We start from the raw sequence: 18,805 nt of genomic DNA, 5'->3' as shown, positions 1-18,805 counted from the left end.
CTCCATCCCGACTCACCCCCAGATGACGTAGTTGGTCTTGACATTCTTAGGCCAGGAGAATTCCCCGAAGATCACCTCGTCTCCCTTCACCACGATCTCCTTCTTCTGGATGTTGTACTGGCGCAGGACGCTCAACACGTCCGCCATCTTCAGCCGCTGCTTCGCGAGGCCCCTGTCTGTGCTGCCCGCGCAGCGCCTGATACTTCGCAGTTCTCGGCCAGGACCCGGCCGACAGCAGCTGCTCAGAAGAGGAACAAGGACCCCACGACCGGATGAGACACAGAGAGAGGACAAGCAATGAGGTGTCAAGAGAGTTCAGCTGTAGAGCTGCGAGTTATCCTTAACAAATATAATTATGCGTTATGTGTATGACTAGACGGACAAGTGCTTCCACGGCATGCTCCTTCGAAAACTTAAGAGATAATTTCGATTTGAAAACAGAATGACAGATTTGTCAGATTCCTTGCTTGTTCAGATGTTTGCTCCTGGTACGAACCGCCTCGAATTTACATGTTTTTTTTTTTTACTTTTGTTGTGTATATCCGTTGACTAGTTGAATGCATCATAGAGCATGAGGTAATCACCAAAAGAACAAACATTTGTAATGCAATTTGTTTTAAATTTGTGAGAGTTGGAGCTATTGGCTTTGTAAATGTCTTTTATCTATGTGATTTGGTTTTGCGTGTAGTGGATGTATGCCAGGTGCGCAGCAACCTGCCTGGGCTTGTTGCTGCAGGAGAGGACACAACAAGGCCGCCATCTTGGTAGTGTTTTGCCTCCATTCTACAGACTGTAGAATTTAACTAAACTTTTATAGCACCAAATGGCTGCCTGGTTAGGTGTGCCCAGAAAGGCCTGGTGATGTTTCTGTTTGACTGGTAGGAAACCCCGTTACATTTATTGCTATGATACGTTTCATTAGAGGTAAAAGGATAGTGTTTTTGAACGTTCTAGTATTTGAATCAACTGTTGCAGACATTGAACGATTACTGGAAATCCTCACTAAAAAGAAAAGGTGTCGCTCTTCTAACATGTCTTAAATGTGTGATTATTTTAATGTAATATAATCATATTTGTATGTCTTACTTTGATCTAAAGGTTTTAATACTTAAAACAAACCCACCTATATATATTTAGAACTGAAGTTTTCTGTCCATGCCGCCACCTTGGTACGGCGTGCTGTGTACCTGTGCTCTGTTAACACTGTGGTCAGTACTACACAGTTTGCAGATGAGGCTAGATAAGTGAAAACATAAACACATTTAGAGCAAACACTTCGAGTATACGGACAGGTGCAACTCGAGCAGCACTTTGTGAAAATTTCAAGTCTAACTCACAAAAGCACAATAAAGACATTCAGAACTGTTAAGAAAATGCAGTTGTCCTGCATAACTTATCAATTAAGTATTTGCGTAAAGCACTGGCCAGAACTGATCCATTCTGCCACTTGCTAAGCTACACATTGATTTAACTGCTTCGTACCTTTAGTTGCAACACACGAGTCCCATCCACACGTACATCCAGTAAATGTTGCTAGCAAATGCGGCAAAACACACATTATCACAGTTAAGGGCAAAGTCTAAATTATACCCATCATTTGCTAAAAGGAAAATACCTAACCATGGAGGAAGAATATGTGCTGCTCCTTTCTGTTGAGTTTTGACCACAACAGTTTTCCTTGGCTTGATGTGATGACATAAAATTTCCAGGAGCATATATAAAATGAATCATACTAGGATAACATATACACCAATCAATATACCCTTTACAATGTCTACAAGGCTGCCGGCTTCAGGTCTTAGTTTTAGCCAGTGCTATGTTTAATACACAACAAACAGCCTCTGGGCCAGTGCTACAACACGGAGCTCACAGAGGTCACCTCAACACAGAGGGCACCAAATGACAGTCTTGCTCAAACAGCAACAGCTGCTTTGAAGTCCTTTGAAGGGTATTCTTTGTTGATTGGTTGGAATACAGCAAAACAGACACGTGTGTACACACTGCTGGACAGGCTGCAGTATAGCTGCATGTTAGGAGGGCATAATATATACAGTTCTGGGCGTTTCTTTTACAACACATGGGGCCATATGTACGAACACATTTTCCCATAGACACAGAATGGGCAAAACTGCTTGCTACATCTGCCCCATGGCTCTGTCTCAGGAGTGTTGTTCTTAATTGTTTCAGCTCAAGTAAAGACCAAGTCCGAGAATGTTCAATTGGTGAAATAAGGCAGCAGTAAATGTAGCTTTGTGCAAAAGAGTAAGTCTTATTTGGACAGCCATGCAGCAGATATCAGTGCAAGAGGTTTGGTTGCTTTGTCATATGCCAAGAACCTGAAACCCGAGGTCTCGGGTTAGGGTCGTGGCCTTGGGGTAGACCTGTGTACAATATGGCACCACACCAGCAGAATGCTGCAGGCAAGACCCCAGCATGTGCAGAGTAAAGCACGACCCCGACTTGACCTCCTTTACAGCACTGATCATGAGCTCAGCTTTCTAGCATGGTTACCTTCAGCAGCTTTTCAATGAGGGCCTGGGGCCACCTACTGAAAGCAGCTGCTAGACACTCAGGCCCTCATTACAACCCTGGTGGTCGGTGTTAAAGTGGCGGTAATACCGCCAACAGGCTAGCGGTAAAAAAAATGGGATCACGACCATGGCGGAAACGCCAACACAGACCGCCACTTTAACACTCTGACCGCCACGGCAGTAGCAACAAACGCCACGGGGGTAACCGCCTACAGACAGGCGGAAGACAATGTACCACCCACACTATTACAAGGCACCAATCCGCCAGATTTTCCGGGGCGGTACCAACCCCATCAAAAGCACGGCGGAAACAGTACACAGAAGGGAAACCACATACCCCTCGACACCCAAGGAAGAACTAGGACGCCATGGAGCCCGAATTGTAGATTCTTCCCATGTTGGTTTGTCTACTAATACACCACAAAGTAGAATGAAAGGTGGCAGCAGCGGCGACGACGGTGAGTACTGAACCTAGCACACAGGGAAGGGTAGGAGGGAAAAGAGAGTGACCCAACACCAGCGTGTGTGTGTACACACACACACACACACACACACACACAAATGAGTTTAACTAGTGTTATATTGGAACAATCAGATAGATCAAGAGAAAAGTAAATAATCAGTATACACAAATATTTACATCAAGTACACAAGTCCGTACACATGACACCTGCCTCAAAACGGAGAGAACACTGCAGGGGCATCAGGGCAAAAAAAAAAACAGGCATCTCAGGGGGAAGTGGGGGGGGCCACCTCAGCCGGATGATGGTACGATGCCACTGCTCCTCGAGGGGGCTCCATGCCCGCTACTTGGTCCTGGGGAGTACAAAGCCACAGTCTCTCAAGTGGGTAGTTTGCCCACTGCTTGGTCCTGGGGAGTGCAAAGCCACAGTCTCTCAAGTGGGTGCTTTGCCCACTGCTTGGTCCTGGGGAGTGCAAAGCCACAGTCTCTCAAGTCTCTCAAGTGGGTGGTTTGCCCACATGCTCTGGAGGGGGCTTTGTGCCCAGAGTGCTTCATCCTGCCAAGGATTGGGGGAGTGGATGCATTTCTCCACTGGTTCTGGAGGGGGCTTTGTGCCCAGTGATGGTGCACCTGGGGTGTGGCAGTTGACATCCTCTCACCTGGGTGTCTTAGCCACATGATGTACCTGGAACAGGTAGCATGGTACTCCATGGAGGCAGAGCCACATTCCATCCTGCAGCGACTTAGGCTGCCAATTGCTGGTCCGTGTCAGTGTTGGAGGTGGTGTCTCGAGTGGCATGTCCAGGGTCCAGGACGTCACCTGCAGACTCGGACGGCTGCCCACTGGGGATGGTGCTGACGTCCGATAGAGTCGTATCGGCTGTGCACGTGGCGGTGCTGATGGTGGTGCAGGTAGCAGTGGCTGCGGCAGAGATGCTGCTAGTGCTGCCCGTGGTGCATGTGTCGGTTGTGGTGGATGGAGATACCATACCGTCTCTGGCAGCCTCGGATGGCTGATAATTGGGGAGGATGCTGCAGCCTGACGTGGCAGTGGCGGTGAAAGTGGTGGTGAAGGTGGCAGTCGGAGCGGCGTTGGTGACTGTGGTGCAGGGGGCTGCCATCCCTAATGATATGGTGGTCACCAGCCCCTCACCAGGAGACATCGTGCCCTGAGGTGACTTGCCCTTTGGCTTGTGGCCCTTCCCCCACCTTGGCAGTCGCTGCAGGGACCTTGTGTAGGAATGGCATGTTACCTCCATTTTTCACTGTATGTATGTTGTTTTAGCCCTTGTGTCACTGGGATCCTGCCAGGCAGGACCCCAGTGCTCATAGTATGTGCCCTGCATGTGTTCCCTGTGTGGTGCCTAACTGTATCACTGAGGCTCTGCTAACCAGAACCTCAGTGTTTATGCTCTCTCTGCTTTCTAAATTTGTCACTGCAGGCTAGTGACTAAATTTACCAATTCTCATTGGCACACTGGTACACCCATATAATTCCTTTGTATATGGTACTGAGGTACCCAGGGTATTGGGGTTCCAGGAGATCCCTGTGGGCTGCAGCATTTCTTTTGCCACCCATAGGGAGCTCAGACAATTCTTACACAGGCCTGCCACTGCAGCCTGAGTGAAATAACGTCCACGTTATTTCACAACCATTTTTCACTGCACATAAGTAACTTATAAGTTACCTATATGTCTAACCCTCACTTAGTGAGGGTTGGGTGCCACGTTACTTAGTGTGTGGGCACCCTGGAACTAGCCAAGGTACCCCCACATCGTTCAGGGCAAATTTCCTGAACTTTGTGAGTGCGGGGACACCATTACATGCGTGCACTATACATAGGTCACTACCTATGTATAGCGTCACAATGGTAACTCCGAACATGGCCATGTAGCATGTCTAAGATCATGGAATTGTCCCCCCAATACCATTCTGGTATTGGAGGGACAATTCCATGATCCCCCGGGTCTCTAGCACAGAACCCGGGTACTGCCAAACTGCCTTACCGGGGTTTCCACTGCAGCTGCTGCTGCTGCCAACCCCTCAGACAGGATTCTGCCCTCCTTGGGTCCAGGCAGGCCTGGCCCAGGAGGGCAGAACAAAGGATTTCCTCTGAGAGAGGGTGTTACACCCTCTCCCTTTGGAAATAGGTGTGAAGGGCTGGGGAGGAGTAGCCTCCCCCAGCCTCTGGAAATGCTTTGATGGGCACAGATGGTGCCCATCTCTGCATAAGCCAGTCTACATCGGTTCAGGGATCCCCCAGCCCTGCTCTGGCGCGAAACTGGACAAAGGAAAGGGGAGTGACCCCTCCCTTGGCCAGTACCTCTCAGGGGAGGTGCCAAAAGCTCCTCCCGTGTGTCCCAGACCTCTGCCATCTTGGAAACAGAGGTGTTGGGGGCACACTGGACTGCTCTGAGTGGCCCGTGCCAGCAGGTTACATTAGAGACCCCCTCTGATAGGCTCTTATCTCTCTTGGTAGCCAAACCTCCTTTTCTGGCTATTTAGGGTCTCTCCTCTGGGGAATTCTTCAGATATCGAATGCAAGAGCTCACCAGAGTTCCTCTGCATCTCCCTCTTCGACTTCTGCCAAGGATCGACCGCTGACTGCTCCAGGACGCCTGCAAAACCGCAACAAAGTAGCAAGACGACTACCAGCAACATTGTAGCGCCTCATCCTGCTGGCTTTCTCAACTGTTTCCTGGTGGTGCATGCTCTGGGGGTCATCTGCCTTCACCCTGCACTGGAAACCAAGAAGAAATCTCCTGTGGGTTGACGGAATCATCCCCCTGCTAACGCAGGCACCAAAAGACTGCATCACCGGTCCTCTGGGTCCCCTCTCATCCTCACGAGCGTGGTCCCTGGAACACAGGAACTCTATCCAAGTGACTCCCACAGTCCAGTGATCCTTCAGTCCAAGTTTGGTGGACGTAAGTCCTTGCCTCCCCACGCTAGACTGCAAACCTGTGTACTGCATGATTTTCAGCTGCTCCGGCTCCTGTGCACTCCTCCAAGGATTTCTTCATGCACAGCCTAGCCTGGGTCCCCAGCACTCCGTCCTGCAGTGCTCAACCCTGTGAGTTGGCCTCTGACGTCGTGGGACCCTCCTTTGTGACTCTGAGCCAGCTCCGGTTCACAAATCTTTTAAGTGCCTGCTCCGGTACTTCTGCGGGTGCTGCCTGCTTCTGTGGGGGCTCTCTGAGTTGCTGAGTGCCCCCTCTGTCTCCTCCTCCAAGGGGCGACATCCTGGTCCTTCCTTGTCCCCAGCAGCACCCATAAACCTGTACCCCGACCCTTGCAGCTAGCAAGGCTTGTTTGCGGTATTTCTGCGTGGGAACACTTCTGCAACTTTCAGCACGATGTGGGACATCTTCCATCCAAAGGAGAAGTTCCTAGTCCTCTTCGTTATTGCAGAATCCTAAGCTTCTTCCATCCGGAGGCAGCTTCCTTGCACCTTCATCCGGGGTTTCCTGGGCTCCTGCCCCCGGACACTATCGCAACTCTTGGACTTGGTCCCCTTGCCTTGCAGGTCCTCAGGTCCAGGAATCCATCTTCAGTGCTTTGCTGGTGTTTGTGGTTCTTGCAGAATCCCCCTATCACGACTATTGTGTCCTTTTGGGGGTAGTAGGGGTACTTTACTCCTACTTTTCAGGGTCTTGGGGTGGGGTATCTTGGTCACCCTGACTGTTTTCTTACAGTCCCAGCAACCCTCTACAAGCTCCCATAGGTCTGGGGTCCATTTGTGATTCGCATTCCACTTTTGGGGGATATGGTTTGTGTTGCCCCTAGACCTATGTTCACCTATTGCATCCCATTGTAATCCTAGACTGTTTGCATTACTTTTCTGACTCTTAGGGCCAGATGTAGCAAACAAAAAAATTGCGACTCGCATTTTGCGAGTTCGTGCGACTCGCAAAATGCAAGTTGCAAAACGAGATGCAGGCAAAACAACAGTGCCGAAATTGCGACTTGCACCCGGACTCGCAACGTAGTGTGCGAGTCCACCGATTGCGAGGTCGCTTTTTGCGACTGTGCAAAAAACGAACTTGCAATTAGCGAGTGGCAGTCGCAAATTGCGATTAGCTTGTTAATTGATTACAGGTGCTGCAGAACACTCCAGAAACCACTCCAGAACACTCTGGAAACACTTCCTGGCACATGATGATGACATCACAGCCAGGAAGTTTACTAATACACCTGGGAGGAGGGAGGACCACACCCTTTTATAACTGCTGAACTGCACACAGGAGAAACAGCAGCTGCCATGGAAGGAACTCCAAGGAAGAGAAAGCTGAAGTTCTCTGAGGGGGAGCTGGAGGTGCTGACAGACGAATGCTGTCAGCACTATGACGATTTGTTTGGTAAATCAGCCCTAAATGTGCCTGAAGCCACCAAGAAACAGCTGTGGCAGGACATCCAGGACAAAATAAATTCCCTGGGGGTGAGCCACAGGAGCATTGATGACATCAAAAAGAGGTGGTATGACCTCCGCTCCCGGACCAAGGAGAGGGTGGCTGAAAGGCTCCGGGAGATGAGAGGCACAGGAGGGGGACCATCGTCTGTGCCACCACCCACACCCACCCCTGGAAGAAAGGGTGGAGGAAACCCTGGAGCAGGAGGCAGTCTCCGGATTTGGGGACCTGGACACCTCACAGCCCAGCACATCAACCGGTGAGTACCATGTGACATGCCTGTACCCCTATCAATGCCATACCCCCACCCACCATGTACCCAGGGGCATGCTCAACTAAGATAGCTCCATTTCAGGGTTACAAACGCCAGAATGATGCATTATGGGAAATGTAGTCAAGTAGGCAGTTTGTAGTCAAATGTTTATTAGGAAGTGTGCAACAGATAGTAGACACTGACAGTCTGTTCCCCATGTCCCACAGGTCTCCAACAAGACACCACCACTACTCAAATCAGCCAGCCCCATGAGGACACCTCAGGACCCGCCAGCACTCCCACCTGCACGGCCAACAGCATCCCTGCAGTATCCACACCTGCTGCAACTATATCCCAAGAGGCTGCGCCAGCAACAGGCAGGAGTAAGACAGTGGAACTCACAGGGCAGCCACCGCTGCGCAGGCGACGTAGGTCCAGGACATCAGGGCTGGAGTCCGGCCAACAACCTCCCAGCACCAGTGAGGCACAGCTGCTGCATGGTCAGCGCCTACAAAATAGAATTTTAGGGAGGATTAGTGGTGTGCTGCACCGCTTCGTGCGCAATAACCAGGCCAGCATGCAGCAACTGAACTCCAGGATGGACATGATATGCACGAACACTGGGGACCTTGCCCTAGCCATGAGGGAACTGGCGGGAGGACTACTGGCCCAGGCCGAGGGTGGGCGGCGCAGGGACCGTCAGCTCCTGCACAGACTAGACAGGATGGCCACATCCATCGGCAGGCTCGCCATGAACACCACAGGCCTGTCGAGGAGGACAGTTGGGCTGCAGGTGGAAATGGGCCATTTCGCTGGGGATGTGGCTAGGGGCCTGGGACGTCTCACCCACATCATTGACTTGATGGAGGCACGGCATCTGTCTAGGGGCACAGGGGAAACACCCCAGGACAGTGAGGAGGGCTCGACAGTGAGCAGTGTCTCTGCCACTGACAGTAGGGTGCTCAGGAGTAACAGGCAGAGCACAGCAGAAGCACCAGGGACCAGCCAGGCTGGCAGGAGGGGCAGAAGGTCATAGAGATTACCCTGGTCCTGTAGAAGTGGCACATGACGTCAATGTGCCACATGCCTGGTTTGCATTTTCATGCCCATGGACATTCATACTTGTATATAGTTCAATTTCTGCACTAATAAAATAGTTATTTTTGTTCCACTTAACGAATGGTGTGTTTGGTCAATAGGTGAGTATGGTTGGAGTTGACACGTACCTTCCAAAGTATTGGTTTGCGATGTGTTCCCGTCTCAGTCTGCCTTGATTAGCTATACTCCGATCCCCATGATGGCGATGTGGTTGTTCTTGCTCTTCATCATCAGGATCTGGGTCTGCAGGGGTGAGAGGTAGCCCACGTCGGGTGGCTATGTTGTGGAGGATGGCGCATGCGACCACAATTTTGAATGCTGTAATGGGGGTATACTGGAGGGCACCTCCACTGCGGTGGAGGCATCCGAATCTTGCTTTCAGGAGTCCGAAGGTGGGCTCTATCATGTTCCTGGTCCTCTTATGTGCATTGTTGTATCGCCTCTCACATTCATTGCTGGGTGTTAAAAACGGAGTCAGAATCCATGGCCTTAGAGCATATGCACTGTCACCTGTTGGGCACAAAATGTACACTGTTAGGAAGTCCTGATTGTTGTGCACAGTGACCTGTGTGTATGTCTGCAAGGTGTATGTAGCTCTACCTAGAAGGTATCCATCTCCAAATTCCCCACGTTCCAGGCGTTGATGTATCCCACTATGCCTAAAAATGTATGAGTCATGGGTACTGCCTGGAAACTTAGCTACAATGTCAGTGATGACATAATGGGCGTCACAAACAACCTGAATATTGAGTGAGTGGGTACACTTTCTGTTGCGGAAAATATGTTCCAGGTTTGCAGGGGGGCATATTTGAATGTGTGTCCCATCTACACATCCTATGACATGGGGAAAGTTGGCAATGTGATAAAAGTCCAGCTTGGTGCTGTTAATTTCTGCCTCATTCCTTGGTAGGTATATGAAGTGAGACGTGTGTGACTAAGGCATCTAGGAAGGCCCTGAGGAACCTTGACACTGCACTTTGGGATACCCCACCTGCCACAGCAATGACCCCCTGATAGCTTCCTGAGGCCAAGAGGTGCAGTGAGCATAGCACTTGCACATGCGTAGGGATGGCGCAGCCACGCAGAGTCTGGTGTTCTAGCTGTGGTTTCAGTAAATCAGTTAATTCTAGTATGGCTGTGCTGCTAAGGCGGTATTTATCGTATATCTCCTCCTCAGTTTGCTGGAAAAGAGTCTGCCTTGTTCTATATATCTTCTCCTGTCTGTGGCCCCTCCTCCTCCTCTGCTGTGCGGCGTGGACTCTCCTCCTCACTGCTATCAGGTATATCTCCGCCATCTTGAGTAACCCAGATGCTTTCTGGGTCTCCTTTTATGCTTTGGTTATGGTTACCACCTGCTCTGAGTTAGTGGTAAATGGGACATGCAAACTGGGCTTTTTGCGACTAGTCGCAATTTGCGAGTTGCAATTGCATAAGCTTTGCGACTCGCAAATTGCGACTTGCTATTTGCGGGTCGCAAAATGGGGTCGCAACTGTTGCGACTCGCAAACGGCTCCCATCGCTTTTTGCAAGTCGGAAATGGGGTTTTTGAATCCCATTTCCGATTTTGCATTGTCGCAAATAGCGAATCGGCCCATTTGCGACTCGCAATTTTTTGTTACATCTGGCCCTATCTTACCTGTTTTGGGTTTGTGTACATATAACTTGTGTATATTACCTTCTTACTGAGGTTACTCACTGAGATACTTTTGGCATATTGTCATCAAAATAAAGTACCTTTATTTTTAGTAACTCTGAGTTTTGTGTTTTCTTATGATATTGTGCTATATGATATAAGTCGTATAGTAGGAGCTTTGTATGTCTCCTAGTTAAGCCTAAGCTGCTTTGCCATAGCTACCTTCTATCAGCCTAAGCTGCTAGAAACACCTCTATTCTACTAATAAGGGATAACTGGACCTGGGACAGGATGTAAGTACCACAAGGTACCCACTATAAACCAGGCCAGCCTCCTACACCTTAGCACTGTCCTCTCTGTGTTTGGGCGAGGCCTTGCTGGGTGGGTGGTGTGACTTTTCTCTGCTGGAAGCCAGCCCCATTTTGACCTTTGCAGGTGGTGGAATAGGGTGGTCCTTCATATCTGTCGGTGGCACACTGGCAGCTCTGATGGGTGCCCCCTTCGATCGTACAGGACTTACAGGGAAAACAGCAGATGCATATTTGGTGGCTGAGGTGCTGGGCTGGGATCTAGACATCCTGGCCCTAGGGGAAGGATGGGGGAGAGGTGTAGGGAAGAGGTTAATGTTAGCTAGGAAAAGTTTTTTAGACACACTGGGATGTGAAGATGGACGGGGTGTGGGAGTGGAGAAAGAGGTAGTGGTTGTAGGAGGTGTACGTCTGCTGAGTTTGGGTGAAGGTGCATGGTTTGAAGGCTGTTGTGAGGTGGATGGCTGTTGACTGGGTGTGTGCCTGCGTCTGTGTACTTTGGGAGGGGGGCTCACAGACACACTGGGAGATGAGACAGGGGACGTGTGAATGGTAGTGGGGGTGGTGATTGCACATGAGCGGTGTGTTGTGATGGGTGTGCTGGTGAGGGAGGCAGTGGCTGATGATTTAGTGCATGCAGGTGTGAGAGGAGATGAGACAGGGAGGGAGGTGGAGGACGTGGAGGAGGGGGACACAGTGGAGGAAGTGTATGTTGGTATATGTGCATGGGTATGGTGCCTGTGTGAGTGCCTGTGGGATGTGTGGTGCTTATGTTTTCCTGAGCCACTTTTGTGTGTTGATGTGTGTGCATGCTGGTCTGATGGTGTGTTTGGGATAGGGTGAGGTAGAGGGGATTGGGTCTGGGTAGTGGAAGTTGGAGGCGGAGGCGGGACACAGGGACAATGGCTGCCATCAGTGCTGAGGCCAGAGCCTGAAATGCTCTCTGTTGGGCCACCACACCAGAATGAATGCCCTCCAGGTATGCATTTGTTTGTTGCAAATGCCTCTCGACACCCTGGATGGTATTCAGAATGGTTGACTGCCCAATAGTGAGGGATCTCAGTAGGTCAATAGCCTCCCCACTGAGGGCAGTAGGGATGACTGGGGCAGGGCCTGAGGTGCCTGGGGCGAAGGAGATGCCCAACCTCCTGGGTGAGCGGTCACAGGAAACTCGCTGAGGGGCTCCTGGGAGGGCAGTGCTGGTCGGGGGTGGCGGCTGTACCTGTTGTTGGGGTGGGCACAGAGGTGTCTGCCACCGCCAGGGAGCTTCCATCAGGGGAGGAGTCGCTGTTGCTGGTATCTCCTCCTGTCCCCATTGTGGAGCTCCCCTCGCCCTCCGTCCCACTGGTCCCTTCACCCTCCGTGGATTCACCCTCCTGGGCCATGTGGGATGCAGCTCCCTCCGTCGCCGGAGCCTCTGCTCCTCCGCCAGATGATGCTAATGCACACAAGGAAAGGGTGACAAAACAAGAAGGGGGGGAAAGACAGAGAACATACATGGTCAATGCCAGCAACACCACTACAGTTGGCGGACACAACACACAGGGAGCAGCCCTATGCACTAGGCCATGCACTACCAGTTAGTAGGAAAGTCACCGGCCCATGGGGTACAATGCCTAATGACATTAGCTGCACACCTGAAACCCACAGGAGCCTGCCCAGTAGTAGATGCCCACTAACACTGTTGGAGTGCCTCAGAGCCTGCCCAACAAGGGACCTACACTGCCATGTTTGCCCTGGCGTAGGTGCACCCACAGATCTGCCACCCAGATACTTCCTAAACCGCGCAGTCAGATTTATGACACTGTACTCACCCCCTTGTGGCTGCTGTGATGCCCTCAAGCGCCCATCTAACTCTGGATAGGGTACCGCCAGGATGCGGAACATCAGGGGGGTCATGGTGCGACGGACACCCCTTCCACGTTGGAGGGCCAGCCCCAGCTGGGCCTCCGCCGTCTTAATACTCCAGCGGCGCAGGTCCTCCCATCTCTTGCAGCAGTGGGTGCTCCGTCTGAAAGACCCCCAGGGTCCGCACTTCCTTGGCGATGGCACGCCAAATACCCTTCTTCTGGTGGGCCTGACCTAGAGGAAAGGTACAGGAGGAAAGGACATTACTCACCCGTCCGGACCATCAGACTCATTGCCCACCAGTTCCCAACCATGCCCTGATGCACATACACTGACCATCCTCTCATGCAGCCCTCAGCCTCCCCAACATGTATCTTCCATCCACACCACTCCAAACAGGCATTGCCCACGCATCATGCTCACAGTGAACTCACATGTTTGTCTGTAGGACCGTAGAGTAGCGTGTACTGGGGGAGGACCCCATCCACCAGTTTGTCCAACTCCTCGCGGTGAAGACTGGGGCCCTTTCCCCAGACACTCAAGCCTTTGTCACTTCTAGACACAGGTCCAGCAGCACTTGCAGTGTAGGTCCTCACCTGTTGAAGGTCAGGTATCAAGTGAGTGAACAGATAGAAAATGGCAGTCACGTCCACGGCAGTGCGTACCGTCACCGCCAGGTACATCGCCATTGGCTCTCGGAGCCCATAGGGCCCAATGATAACTAATGCTGAATTACGCGGCGGTCTTCAACTGCCTACCGGGGCGCAACACAACGCCAGCGCAGTTACCTCATTTCCCCTTGTCCCTCCTCACAAATCAGGCAGCCGCCATTTCAGGGGGGCACATGCCATGGCACCTAACTGCGTCACAGAACATTTTGGCACATATACAGACTAACTACGTCACACTCAGATTTACTAACATTACTGCAGACACACTTTTGCAACATATGTGGTATATGACCCTCTGCTCACCGTTCTCCTCCATAGGCCACAACCGCTGGGGCAGATGATGAGATGGTGGCATCCTCCGGTGTGCAGACCCCTGGTGGACCAGTCGACAATGGAAGATAGACACATCATAATCACCTACAGACTTGATCGTGCCACAATCCAAGACCTGTGTGCCCAATTGGAGCCGGACCTGATGTCAGCTATCTACCAGCCCACAGGTATCCCCCCTCTAGTGCAGGTCCTGTCAGTGCTCCATTTTCTGGCAAGTGGCTCCTTTCAAACAACAGTGGCCATGGCATCAGGGATGTCTCAGCCAATGTTTTCTAACGTGTTGACCAGAGTGTTGTCTGCCCTGCTGAAACAAATGCGCAGCTACATCGTGTTTCCCCAGGTGGAGAATTTGCCCACAGTGAAGGCTGACTTTTATGCCTTGGGACATATCCCCAACATTATTGGTGCCATTGATGGTACACACGTGGCATTTGTCCCACAGCAGAAAGGAACAAGTGTACAGAAATAGAAAAAGCTACCATTCGATGAATGTGCAGATGGTGTGTTTGGCGGACCAGTACATCTCTCATGTGAATGCCAAGTATCCTGGCTCTGTGCATGACGCCTACATTTTGAGGAATAGCAGTATCCCTTATGTGATGGGCCAACTCCAGAGGCACTGGGTATGGCTAATAGGTGAGGCCAAGGTCCCCACACAGTGTCAGAGTCACCAGATCCTCGGGGTCTGTGCACGTTCCCAACACGTCCGCCACTGAACAGCTCCAAGACTCTGATAGATAAATCACAGAGACTGAGAGAGTTCAAGAGGTGAATAGGGGATTAGGAAGGGAACAGCTGGGAAGGAGACCTGTAGTAACAAAAAGGTTAGAACACACAATAAGAAAATTATATCTCCTGAAATCAATACTAGACTATGATTCTAAGCCTAGTCACTCTGCAAACATGAACAATCTAAGAGTTAAGTTTATAATGACTAAGTTTCAAGATGGCCGGATACCTGTAGGGGAATCAAGATGAATTAAATTAAAACTTTCTTATTCAAGTACTTTCCTTTACATGAGAATCAGAAAAACATTCTGACTAAATTTTATAGTCACATAAATCCTGTTTTGAGAATGTATACTAGGACCATACAATATTGCATCTAGAAACTCTGGCCTTCTGTGTACTCTTAAAATGTTTCAACACAAATTGCATATATTGCATATATATATATATATATATATATATATATATATATATATATATATATATATATATATTAAACACCATAAAAGGATTGTGCACCATGAATAACACAATATGGATTCAGGAAACAAATCACATCACTTGTCAACTTGAATATTATATAATAAATATCTTAGAATAGTGGCATACAATAAACAACATGAATTAAACTCGAGGAGAGAATCATGCGTCTTGCCGATTCGAGTGTCACCATGTAAAATACCAAGAAATGGTAGCACGCAATGAATATCAAAGTCAAATCATCATTAATCGAATTGCGCGTCTTGCCGATTCGTAAAACACGATATAAATGTCAAGAAATAACAGCTCACAATAAATAACAAGATCAAAGTACAATGAAACAAATCGCGCTTCTTTTGCCGATTCTTAAGCCACCATGTAAATGTCAAGAAATGGTAGCGCGCAATAAACAACAAAGTTAAATCCTCATGAAACGAGTTGCGCGTCTTGCCAATTCGGAAAACATTATGTCAAGAAATAGTAGCGCGCAATGGACAACAATGTTTAAACACCATAAAACGAATCACTTGTCTTGCTGATTCTTAAGCCACCATGCCTATGTCAAGAAATGGTAGCACGCAATGAATAACAAAGTCAGACCTTTATGAAACAAATCGCTCGTCTTGCCTATTTGTAAACTACCATATAAAGGTCAAGAAATGGTAGTGCGCAAGTAATCTGTTACTCATTTAAGAATTAAACCAAGAATATGAAAATTCTAAATAACAGTGTCGGGATAGTCCAACCACCGTCTTACCGCCTGGAACAATGATCACCAATGAAGGATGAAGGGCAGAAGACTGGAAGATCCAAATAGGCCGCCGGGACAGGAGCTCCGGAAGAAGCTGCTGCTCTGCACCGGGACCTCTGAACAGTGAGCACTGGGAGTTGGGCTGGCTCTCTTTTGTAGAGTCTTGGCCCAGCCCAGAACCACGCCCAGGCATGTTGCAGGGAAAGTCTCTGGAAGGCCCTGGAAAGGGACCACACCCTAACACACTCTGAAAACCTGCAGCAATACATTGCAAAGGAACAGTATTTGTAAGCATATTAAAAATAAGTTTTCAGGATTGAACTCTGCAATGCAAAAGGTTAAACCACAACATATCAGCACAATGCATAAATTACGTTGTTTTGAGAGTGCTGGGTTTTTGCATTTTTGTCGCCAATAGAGCACGTACTGCTCTGGTATTGACACACAGTATGAGTAGGTGTCTGGGTATGGGGTTGTCCCTAAGGGTTAGTGTGTGTCTAACAGGTATCCCTCGACATTTGCAGGTGACTCTGGTTACCCCAACCTCTCATGGCTACTGACCCCCGTGAGGAATGCCAAGACAAGGGCAGAGGACAGCTACAATGAGGCACATGGGCGAACTAGGTGTATTATTGAGAGGACGTTCGGCCTCCTGAAGGCCAGATTCCAGTGCCTCCATCTAACAGGTGGCTCCCTATACTACTTACCGAAGAAGGTGTGCCAGATAATCGTGGCATGCTGCATGTTGCACAACCTGGCATAGCGACGCCAGGTGCCTTTTCTGCAGGAGGATGAGCATGGTGATGGTCTTGCGGCAGTGAGGAAGAGGAGGCAGAGGAAGAAGATATTGACAACCGAACAAACATCATCATGCAGTACTTCCAGTGACACACAGGTAAGAAACTGTAATTCCTCCTCACATTTCAGAATACTGTAGGACATTGTATAAGTCAGCCTCTTAACCTCTGTCTATGGACACTGACAGTTCACTTTGGATTTCCATTTTTCAGATCTGGGTACCCCATTCTGCCTTCTGCTATATGTACTGCTGCCCAACAAATGTCATACATTGGTATGAGCAAATGAACATTTACATTGCTATTTGTTACTAATGTTGTCATTATACATTTGTGAAAGATCAGACTGACTCCAGATTGGTTTGTGCTTAAAGCGTGTTTATTTAGGGGCTAATGAGTATTGGGTATGTGCAAGGGGCTGGGGTTATGGTGGAGAAATGTCCAGGGTAGAGTCCAGTCTCTTGGTATCACCGGTGCATTGTCCAATGGGGCATAGGAAGGGGGTAACGGTAGTTCAGTTTGGACAGGATGACATAGTGGGACAGAAGGGTGACAATCAGGAGAGTCTTATTTCCTGGTGGGGGTCTTGGCAATGTTCTCTGTCTTCTGCCTGGATCGCAGGGAATGTTTGCGGGGTGGTTCTCCTTCTGCAGGGGGTGGGTTGCTGGTGGCCTTTTGGTCCTCTGGCGGGGCCTCCTGTCCACTAGCGCCGGCGGAGGTGGAAGGCAGTTCCTCGATTTGGCTAATGTCAGGGGCCCTTTGTTGTGCCACTGCCTCCCTCATGGTCTTGCCTATGTCAGCCAGCACCCCTGCTATGGTGACCAGGATGGTGTATATGTTGGTGAGGTCCTCCCTGATCCCCATGTAATGTCCCTCCTGCAGCTGCTGGGTCTCCTGAAACTTGGCCAGTACCGTACCCATGGTCTCCTGGGAATGGTGATATGCTCCCATGATGTTGGAGAGTACCTTGTGGAGGGTCGGTTCCCTGGGCCTGTCCTCCCCCTGTCGCACAGCAGTCCTCCCAGCTTCACTGTTGTCCTGTGCCTCTGTCCCCTGAACCGTGTGCCCACTGCCACTGACCCCAGGTCCCTGATCATCCTGGGTTAGTGGGGTTGCCTGGGGTCCCTGTAGTGGTGGACACACTGCTGATTGATGTGTCCTGGGGACAGTGGTATGGGCCCGGTGGGTGGGTGCTGTGGTGGCGTTTCCTGAGAGGGGAGGTTCTGTGGAGGTTTGGGACTGTGGCAGGGTAACCGACTGTCTAGAGGTCCCTGATGGGCCTGGCTGGTAATCTTGATCCAGGCATGCAGAGCTGCTGTCATCACTGTAGGCCTCTTCTGTGGGGGGACTGGGTATGGCTGGCACCTCCTATCCGGTGACATTGGGTAGGGGTCCTGTTGGGATTTAAATGCATTGTTATTCTATCTGTGTGTGCCATCTTGTCCAATGGGTGTGATTTTCCTGTATTAATGTGCTTGCACTATCGCCTTGGCCCTTGTGTGCTGGTCATCTTGATCAAGGCATGCAGAGCTGCTGTCATCACTGTAGGCCTCTTCTGTGGGGGGACTAGGTATGGCTGGCACCTCCTATCCGGTGACATTGGGTAGGGGTCCTGTTGGGATTTAAATGCATTGTTATTGTATCTGTGTGTGCCATCTTGTCCAATGGGTGTGATTTTCCTGTATTAATGTGCTTGCACTATCGCCTTGGCCCTTGTGTGAGTGGTGATTTTGTGGCCTGGGTCAGTCTCTCTATTGGACATGCTTTGATGATGGGTGTCCATGCATGTCTGTGATGGGTGTCATGCATTGTTGTTGCATGCAGGGCTTAGTTGTGGGAGTAGTGGGTTGTGATGGTGGGGTGTATGGGAGGTGGTGGAGTCATGGGAGTGAGGGTGAGGGTGGGAGTATGTGATGGCATGCAGGTAAGGTGGGGGGTATATAGTAGTAAAGATTTGACTTACCAGAGTCCAGTCCTCCTGCTACTTCTGCAAGGCCCTCAGGATGCATGATCTCCAAGACTTGCTCCTCCCATGTTGTTAGTTGTGGTGGGGGTCCACCGCCAGTCCTCTGTACGGCTACCTGGTATCTTGATACCACGGAACGTATTCCCCCGTAGGTCGTTCCACCTCTTCCTGATGTCAACCCTTGTTCATGAATGCTGTCCCAATGCGTTGACCCTGTCCACAATTCTCCGCCATAGCTCCATCTTTCTGGCAATGGAGGTCTGCTGCACCTGTGATCCTAATAGCTGTGGCTCTACCCGGATGATTTCCTCCACCATGACCCTGAGCTCCTCCTCAGAAAACCTGGGGTGCCTTTGAGGTGCCATGATGTAGTGTGAGTGATGTGTGAGGTGATGGGTGATGTGATGTGTGGGGTGATGTGTTTGGGTGTGTGGTGTGAGGTGCCTGGTTGGTGTATGTGATGGTGTTCTGTGCCTCTGGATGATGATGTGGTCTTTGCTTTTCTCTCTCTCTCTGCTTCTTCAAAATTGTTGC

At 50.1% G+C, this 18,805-nt stretch overlaps 1 protein-coding gene across 1 annotated transcript in view; it reads right to left on the bottom strand.

Moving 5' to 3' along the window:
• Positions 1–263, bottom strand: part of CDC73 (cell division cycle 73) — a 515,645-nt gene extending 515,382 nt beyond the window's left edge. Inside the window, exon 1 of the mRNA XM_069231104.1 lies at positions 17–263. Coding sequence (XP_069087205.1) covers positions 17–147 — 131 coding nt within the window. The 5' untranslated portion in view covers positions 148–263. The remainder of the gene's footprint in view (positions 1–16) is intronic.
• Between the last annotated feature and the right edge of the window lie 18,542 nt (positions 264–18,805).

Source organism: Pleurodeles waltl, chromosome 4_2, assembly GCF_031143425.1.
Source record: "Pleurodeles waltl isolate 20211129_DDA chromosome 4_2, aPleWal1.hap1.20221129, whole genome shotgun sequence".
In the NCBI taxonomy this organism is placed as follows: Eukaryota; Metazoa; Chordata; class Amphibia; order Caudata; family Salamandridae; genus Pleurodeles; species Pleurodeles waltl.
The sequence above is the reverse complement of the archived record's forward strand: the minus strand, read 5'-3'. Positions and strand labels throughout refer to the sequence as shown.